Source organism: Chaetura pelagica, unplaced genomic scaffold, assembly GCF_000747805.2.
Source record: "Chaetura pelagica isolate M959 unplaced genomic scaffold, ChaPel_1.0 scaffold1604, whole genome shotgun sequence".
NCBI lineage: Eukaryota > Metazoa > Chordata > Aves > Apodiformes > Apodidae > Chaetura > Chaetura pelagica.
Window position 1 is genome coordinate 12,294 of NW_009952917.1, and position 9,041 is coordinate 21,334.

The 9,041-nt window shown below is 54.1% G+C and overlaps 1 protein-coding gene across 1 annotated transcript; it reads right to left on the minus strand.

The window, feature by feature from the left end:
- Positions 1 to 2,697: 2,697 nt before the first annotated feature.
- Positions 2,698 to 8,205, minus strand: LOC104386982 (max dimerization protein 1-like; the record flags this gene model as incomplete). Its single annotated transcript, XM_009995665.1, has 6 exons — positions 2,698 to 2,885; positions 2,967 to 3,210; positions 3,409 to 3,512; positions 3,591 to 3,750; positions 4,400 to 4,514; positions 8,176 to 8,205. Coding segments are annotated over 6 exons (841 nt in total), but the record flags the coding sequence as incomplete, so codon positions are not given.
- Between the last annotated feature and the right edge of the window lie 836 nt (positions 8,206 to 9,041).

Consider the following 9,041-nt stretch of genomic DNA (forward strand, 5'->3'; position numbering starts at 1 on the left):
TGCATCCCCTGCCCCCCGCAGTCCCTTCCAGGGTGTGTATGGGAGGTGTTTGTGTGTCCCAGCTTCCCCCTCCCCCCCTCAACATTCCATTTCCAATTTCCTAACGAAATAATTTATTTCCTCAACACCCAAAGTTCCCCCAGGGACATCCCAGGGATTCCCAGAATGTGGAATTGGCTCCAAACCCTTCCCAGGATGAAAAGATCCAGGAAACACCCCCCCCCCCAAAAAAAAAAAAAGCACCATGAGATGGTTTTTGACCCCAGAGTGGGAAATTTTGGGGGTATTTCCGAGGATGGAGGATGGGGGGAGAAATCCAAGGAGAATTCCTCATTTTCCCACTTCCCCAGCTCTGAATCTGGTGGGATCGTGAAGAAGAGGGTGAAGAAGAGCAAAGAAAACATGTCAACGAAAGCAAAATCAAGAAAGGTCTTGGTTTGGGTGTTCCAGGTGGAACAACACATGGAATGGTTGAAATGAAGGCAAAGGCTGAAGGAGAATTCCTGGATTTGGGATGATGTTGGATGGCGGAGACACCCGGAGCCGTCGTGACATGTGGGGCAAGTCCTGGAGCTCTGGAGGGTTTGGGCTAGAACCTCAGCTCCTGGCAGTTTCCCCATTCCCACCTGGAATGGTGGTTCCTAGTGGGTCCCAGTTGGGATGAAGCTTCGGGATTTGTCCACAAGGAAAAAGAAGGATAAAAAAAACACCTCAAAAAAGACCTTTTTTTGGATCTCGGGAGGGTTCCTCAAATCCCCTTGAGTTGCTTCTCTACATCAAAAGTCCTTCCTGCAGCTTATTCTTCAGGAATGCTGGTGGATCAGTGAATGCCAGGAAAAAGCTGGAGACCTGGAGAGGCTGGAAAAGTGTCAGAGTCAATCCCAGGAATCAAAAAATTGGGATTTTTTTTTCCCAGTCTCCTGGTGGGTTTTAGTGCATCAGTTCCCAGGGTTCTGGTTTCTCTTCATCCCAACAGTGCAAAGGTCAGAGGGTTCTTGGTTTTCTGTGGGGATAGAATGGGAAGAAGCTACAAAAAAGTAGGAAGAAGCCACTAAAAAGTGGGAAAAACAACTGAACAAGGCACAAAAATGGGGCAAAAAGCAGAAAAATGATCATTTCCTGGTTGAAACCAGAAGAGATTGAAACGAAACCTCAAATGCTGCTGGTTTCTTGCTCCCATTGAGTTTTACTGGCTCAAAGGGAAGAAGATCCACAGCTCCAATGGGATTTCTGGAAGAGGGGGAGGGAGAAACACCCACTGGAGCAGGCAGAGATTCCAAATTTTTTCTTCTTCTTGGAGTTTTTGCCTCCATTTTGCTTTTTTCCCCCTTTTTTTTTTTTCGGAAGCGTCGCAGGGGTTTGAACCTGTGCAAAACCAAATTCCAGCCCCCTCGTCCATCCTCTTGCTTCCAGTGCTTTGGAATGACCCCAGAATCTATTTGAGGATGTTGAAAAGAAGAGGAAAAAAGAATGAAAATGGAGGGGTTTTTTCTTAGTCCTGGTGCCTGGTTTTAACTCCTCCCTCCTTGAGGAAAAGCCCTTGGAGAATGAAGCGGATCTGACGCCGACGGATCCGGAGGGGAAAAGAAACATCTCCCTTAGGAAATTTCTATGGTTCCAAGTTTCCAGAACGTCTATAAAAGCAGAAAGTCATAAGAATATTCTCTCAAGTCCATCTTTTTTTTTTTGTTTGTAGAAAAAAGGGAATAAATACTATTTATAGCCGGGATGGTCGTTTCTCCGGCTCCCGACGGGATCGCTCCCAGTTATTGCTCAGCGATGGATTTGGGAAGGGGGGGGAGGGGGGCAAAAAAAATGAGGTTTTTCTCTTTTTTGTGGGATTTTTTTGTGCTAAAAGGGGTGGAGAGAAGTTTTGTTCAGCTCTCCGAGGTAGAAAAAAATCCCCCCCCTCCCCAGTTTGTCCCCGAGATTAAGTGGGAAAAGGGAATTCTTGGAGTGTTTGACTCCAGAAGGGAAGAGGGACCAGTTGGGTTTAGGTAGGAGAGGAAAATGCCCAGCTTGGAGGTGTCCTCTGTGGTCTCCTCGGGTGGCATTCCCAGCGAGGCTCTGGATCCAGGAGGGTGGGTAGAATATCCAGCAGGGCTGTTCCCTGGAATATTTGGGATGAGCTGGGAATAACCCTCATGGCAGCTCAACTCTGCTCCCTCCGGGATTGAATCCATGTAAGAGGTTGTTTCTGCCTTGGGATCCTGGACCTGCCTCAGGATCCTCAGCTCTGCCTTGGGATCCTGGATCTACCTTGAGATCCTTGGATCTGCCTTGGGATGCTGGATTTGCCTCAGGATCCTTGGCCCTACCTTGGGATCCTTGGCTCCACCTTGGGATCCATCCCAAGACTCCAAAGTTGGGTCCTACCACCAGGTCAACCATCAGGTTGCTGATGTCCCTGGGCAAAGGGAGCAGCTCTGGAACACCTTGTGGGGGTGACAATAAGCCAGAAGAATCCCTGGTGGAGGGTTTGGGAAGTTAAAGCTGGAATATTCTCCAAGTGCAGCTGGAATGTGTCGAGGACTTTGGGATGGGAGCAGAGCTGAGCTCCAGGGAACTGATGTTCCCAGTTCCCTTGGGTTTTTGATGTGCAACAAAAGGGTGGAGAGGGCCGGGGTGGGGAGACCCTCCCCCCAACAACAACAACAAAAAAAGATGGGGAAGGGAAAAAGCGCCGGGATTGGCTCCTCACGGAGCAGGGGGAGGTTTGTGGTCGCTGGGAGACTTCACCCTCCGGAGGCCGGAGCTGGAATAACCCTCGTCGCTGCAGACGCTGCGCGGGCTCCTCCGCTCCTCCCAGTCGCTGGGAGAGCTGCTGCTCCAGTCCAGGTCTGCTGGAAGTTCATCCATGCTCTCCACATCCACCTCCAGGTCTTCTGAAGGAGGAAAAGAGGAAGGGTCAGAAGGTGGTTGGTCCAAGTGCAGCAGCCCCACGGAGGTGAGGGAGGGGGTCTCACCTCGGTCCGAGTCGGAGCGCTCGGAGGAGATGGTGGAACTGGTGCTGTCCATCCTGGTCCTCTCCACCCCCAGCTTCTCCAGCTGCCTCTGGAGGTGCCGCTGCTCCCGCTGGAGCTGCTCGATCTGGTGGGCAGCTCTTCTGTCATAGTCCTCCAGCTTCTGTGGGGAAGGGGAGAGGAGAGACAACCAGGAGTGAAACGGGGACTTGGGCACCACCAACTGGGCTTCGAGGTGCTCCAGAGCCTGAGGACACGAGCCAGAGGGAATGGTGCTTTGGGTTGGAAAAGTCCTTTGAGATCATCCAGTCCAACCCTTACCCAGCACTGCCCAGTCCCCACTAACCCATCTCTAGGGCTTGGAAACCCCTCCAGGGATGGGGACCCCCCCTGCCCTGGGCAGCCTGGGCCAGGGCCTGACAGCCCTTTCCATGGGGAAACTGACGCTGCGCGGGCTCCTCCGCTCCTCCCAGTCGCTGGGAGAGCTGCTGCTCCAGTCCAGGTCTGCTGGAAGTTCATCCATGCTCTCCACATCCACCTCCAGGTCTTCTGAAGGAGGAAAAGAGGAAGGGTCAGAAGGTGGTTGGTCCAAGTGCAGCCCCACGGAGGTGAGGGAGGGGGTCTCACCTCGGTCCGAGTCGGAGCGCTCGGAGGAGATGGTGGAACTGGTGCTGTCCATCCTGGTCCTCTCCACCCCCAGCTTCTCCAGCTGCCTCTGGAGGTGCCGCTGCTCCCGCTGGAGCTGCTCGATCTGGTGGGCAGCTCTTCTGTCATAGTCCTCCAGCTTCTGTGGGGAAGGGGAGAGGAGAGACAACCAGGAGTGAAACGGGGACTTGGGCACCACCAACTGGGCTTCGAGGTGCTCCAGAGCCTGAGGACACGAGCCAGAGGGAATGGTGCTTTGGGTTGGAAAAGTCCTTTGAGATCATCCAGTCCAACCCTTACCCAGCACTGCCCAGTCCCCACTAACCCATCTCTAGGGCTTGGAAACCCCTCCAGGGATGGGGACCCCCCCTGCCCTGGGCAGCCTGGGCCAGGGCCTGACAGCCCTTTCCATGGGGAAACTGTTCCCAAGATCCAACCTCAACCTCCCTTGGACAACATCTGGAGCGTTGCTTGGGGTTGGTGTGACCCAAGTGCAGGACCCAGCACTGAGCCTGGTTGGACTTCATGCAGTTGGCCTTGGCTCACAGATCCAGCCTGTCCAGGTGCCTCTGCAGAGTCTCAACCCACCAATCCCTCACTCCCAGAGCTCCAAACACACCCAGATCCATCCAGTTGCATCACGACGGACAGAGCGAGGAAATCACAGGGAAAAGAAGGAGGCAAAAAGCAGTTGTCCCCAAATGCCACAACCAGGCTCATCCCTGAGACCTCCAGGCACACCCCATGGGGCCAGCACCTCCATTCCTGGTACCTGGGGGGGTTCAGCTCACCTTGATGTGCAGTTTGGCTTTGGTGAGCAGGCTGAGGGTGGTGTGTCTGCCAGCGGCCGGGCCCAGCCCCACCAGCCCCTTCAGCTTCTCCAGGCAGAGCCTCAGGTGGGCACGTCTGGAAGGGGACAGACAGACAGACAGAGGCATCAGGTACCACCTCCCAACCAGCATTTCACTCCCCCCAGCACGGGCTGTACATGGACATAGGAGGGATGAGATAACAGGGATGGGCTAAAACTGGGATTGGGGAGATGGAGGTTGGACATAAGGAGGGAATTCTTTGCTGTGAGGGTGGTGAGAGCCTGGCCCAGGTTGCCCAGGGAAGCTGTGGCTGCCCCATCCCTGGGGGTGTTGAAGGGCAGGTTGGATGGGGCTTGGAGCAGCCTGGGCTGGTGGGAGGTGTTCCTGCCCACACAGGACTGGATAGTCTTTCAGGTCCTTTCCAACCTAAACGAGTCTGGGATTGGGTGATTCAGTGATATTCAAGGTCTTTTCCAACCCAAACCCATGATCCCATGAAATCACACCATAGTGGGATGGTTCTGCACCACTCCAGGAGCTTTTCCTTCCCCTGCTCCAGAGAAGAGCTCATTTGAAACCCCAGGGGTGTGGTTTCCATGGGAAACTGTGTCCTTTGTGTGGGGACAAACCCCTGATCCCTCCTGCGCCCCAAACAAGCTGGGCAGGTACTTGCAAAACCCCATTTTGCAGCTGCTGGTTTCAGAATTCCAGGAATTCCAAAGGTGGATTTTGCAACCAGTGCCCGTGAAGGTGACCTAGATCTTGGGATTGGAAGGATGGACATCAGAGAAACCAAGCCATGGTGGGAGCACCTCAGGTTGGCCAAGGATAAAGGGGTTTCATCAAGGAGCTGGAGTTTCCTTCAGCAGTGGGAAGGACAGACAACACTTTGGGATCAGGAGGGATTTCCAACAGGTCCTGGTGCTGCTGGTGTTCCCTCAGGAATTTGGTTTTGCTCCAACCAGAGTTGGGTGCTGAAGGTGCTGGATCCCAAACCAGCCCATTGCTAATCCAAACAAGGAAAGGAAGCATTCCCAAGGGAGCCCGGGTGGTGCCACCTGGGACTGATCCAGCACATCCCTGCCCTCCTTTTTTTTGGGAGAGACCAAAAATGGAGATGAAGACCCAAAAAGTGGAGGTTTTTTTGGCAGCTCCTTGCCAAGAAATGTCCCAGCAGCTCGGAAGGTGTTTTGGCTGAAGCTGGAGTTGGGTTTGATGGAGACTGGCTGTGGTTTTCTCCTGATTTATGGAAACCACTGGAGGGTGGGAAGGTGTCTGGCTGGGCTTTAGCATCCAACCATCCAGATGATCACAGAATCATGCATTGTTTGGGGTGGAAAAGACCTTGAAGATCAGAGAATCAACCAATCCCAGACTTCCTGAAGCAGCCCCTGACTCTGGAGGCTGGAACAGCTCCTGAGGGGCTGCAGCCTGTGGGAAGGATTCATGGAGGAGTTCATGGAGGATTCTCCCATGGGAGGGACCCCGTGGGGAAGCAGGGCAGGGCTGTGAGGAATCCTTCTCCCTGAGGAGGAAGGAGCAGCAGGAACCACCAGCCCATGAACTGACTCTAAACCCCATCCCCATCCCCCTGTGTCACTGGGGGGAATCATGGAATGGTTTGGGTTGGAAAGACCATCTAGATCCAACCCCCTGCATGGGCAGGGACACCTCCCACCAGCCCAGGCTGCTCCAAGCCCCATCCAACCTGCCCTTCAACACCCCCAGAGATGGGGCAGCCACAGCTTCCCTGGGCAACCTGGGCCAGGCTCTCACCACCCTCACAACAAAGAATTTCCTCCTCATCTCCAACCTCCATCTCCCTCTCCCAGTTTTCATCCATCCCCCTCATCCCATCCCTCCCTGCCCTTGTCCCAAGCCCCTCCCCAGCTTTCCTGGAGCCCCTTCAGGCACTGGAAGCTGCTCTAAGGTCTCCCTGGAGCCTTCTCTTCTCCAGGCTCAACACCCCAGCTCTCCCAGCCTGTCTCCAGAGCAGAGCTGCTCCAGCCCTCCCAGCATCTCCGTGACTCCTCTGGACCCTCTCCATGAGCTCCATATCCTTCTGATGTTGGAGGCTCCCGACCTGGACGTGTTTCCCTGTGAGATTCAGGGATAAGGAGCCAACCTGTGGCAGCAACAGCAGCAAAACCCAAATCCTTAGCTAAAAAAAGAAGCAAAACCCAACCTGCCTTGTCCCACTGGTCCATTCCCAGGAACAGAAGGGATGGAAAAACCCCAGCAGGAGTTGAGGGAGGAGGAAGAGCAGAGCATCCCACCCTGCCCAGCCCAGTTCCTGGATTGCACAAGGTCGGAGCTGCCGCTGTTGTTTCCGCTCTGAGGTTCCAACAGGAGTGTCCCTAAGAGCCCATTTCTGCCTCTCCTCACCCTGCTGGGCTGGAAAACCCGCAGGGATCCCACGGATTGGTGAGAAAAATGATAGAAAAACCCCACTCTCCAAGGATTTTGGTTTTCTTTTTCTCCAGGAAAAGGGTTTTCCAAACCCACTGTCCCCTTCCATTGCGCTCCCTCCTGGCACCAACCTGGGCTGCTCCTCCTGCCTGGGGGGGAAAAAAAGACCCCCCCCGATTTTGTTGGAGGCCAAGACTGAGGAGCTCGAGGGGATGAAGGGATGAGAGAAGTGCAGGAAGAAGGGGAGTGGAATTCCTGGCTGGAGAGAAGCTGGTTGGAAGGGGTGGAACAGCCTGAGCGTTCCCTGCACTTGTGCAACTGAATTTTGACACCAGTGGAACGAGGGGAATGGGGGGTGAGGTGAAGCCCAAGGATCACACGCTGCTTTTCCTGGGCTTTTCCAACCAGGAATGGGCATCCCTTGGTCCTTCCTTCACCAGGAGGCTGTGTGGTCATTCAGAAAGACCTGGACAGGCTAGAGAGCTGGGAAAAGAGGAACCTCATAAGGAGAGTCCTGCACCTGGGGAGGAGCAACACCAGGAACCAGGACAGGCTGGGAGCTGAACCTGCTGGGAAGCAGCTCCCTGGAGAAGGACCTTGGAGTCCTGGTGGACAACAAGTTGCCCACGGGACAGCAATGTGGTCTGGTGGCCAAGAAGGCCTATGGAATCCTGGGGTGCATTAAAATGAGTGTGTCCAGCAGGTTGAGGGAGGTTCTGCTCCTCCTCTGCTCTGCCCTGGTGAGACCCCACCTGGAGAACTGTGTCCAGTTCTGGGCTCCCCAGTTCCAGAGGGACAGGGATTTACTGGAGAGAGTCCAACAGAGGCTACAAGGATGATGAAAGGACTGGAACGTCTGTCTGATGGGGAAAGGCTGAGAGACCTGGGGATGTTCAGTCTGGAGAGGAGAAGACTGAAAGGGGACCTTATTAATGTCTATAAATGTCTATCTGAAGGGGGGTGTCAGGGAAGGTCCAGGCTCTTCTCAGTGGTGCCTGTGACAGGACAAGGGGCAATGGACACAAAGTGGAACACAGGAAGTTCCACCTCAACATGAGGAAGAACTTGTGTCCTGTGAGGGTGACACTGGGACAGGCTGCCCAGAGAGGCTGTGGAGTCTCCTCTGGAGGCTTCCAAGACCCACCTGGACATGTTGGTGTGACCTGCCCCAGGTGATCCTGCTCTGGCAGGAGGGTTGGACTTGATGATCTCCAGAGGTCCCTTCCAGCCCCACTATCCTATGATCTCATGATTCTAACCTGGGAGACTTGAGGAGCCACTTGATCAAGTTGTCTCCACCTTCCCAACCCCTGGAGAAGGAACAACTCGTCCCCCCCAACACTCACCGGTTCTTTTCCATCTCGTTGTGAGTTGACCTGAAAAAGAAAGAAGAGTAAGTGATGGGCTGGGATTGGGTGCATCCCAAGGAGGACTGAGGGGCACTTCCCAGAGGATCTGCCACCTGGGAAGCTTCCCGAGCTGTTCCATCCCCTGGGAATGGTGGGAAATGGTGGGAAGGGACCCAGAGCGTCTGGAGACAGGGAGGGGTGACCCAAGAGTGGGAAGGGCTGGGGAAGTGGTGAGGTGGGGGCTGGAAACCATGAGGGGGGCTGGAAATCCACAAAGTGGGGTTGGAAATCCACAAAGTGGGATTTTAAGTCCACAAAGTGGGATTTTAAACCTGTAAAGTGAGATTTTAAACACATAAAGCAGGATTTTAAATCAAATCCCTAAGGTGGGGTTTTTAAATCCATAAAGTGGGATTTTAAGTCCAAACCCACCGGATTCCAGTGGAGACATAAATCCATTTGGATTCATAATAATTACAGGTTCCCCAGTTGCTGGATTTGAATTTGGGAGGAGGGGTGGGGGCTCTGGGATCTGGGGCCAACCCTCTCAGAAAGCCCCACCTGGATGATGTCCAAGGGATTTTAAGGTTATTATAGGGATAAACCACACCAGGAGCTGGGAAGAAAGCAATGGGTGGGGTCTGTGACCAGGACATGGATTCACCCACGGAGATGGAGGGATAACTAAATATTCCCTGGAAAAGATCCCAGGGTGGTGGGATCTGCTCCCACAAAGATCCAGCTTCTCCCCAGTGCTTCAGCACTCCCAAGAAGGGAACAGTGAGGAACAAACCCAGATGGGTTCAGGTGGGTAATGATGGGATTCCCATTTTCCCAAGGGTGGGGGAGGGGGGGGTCCGGGG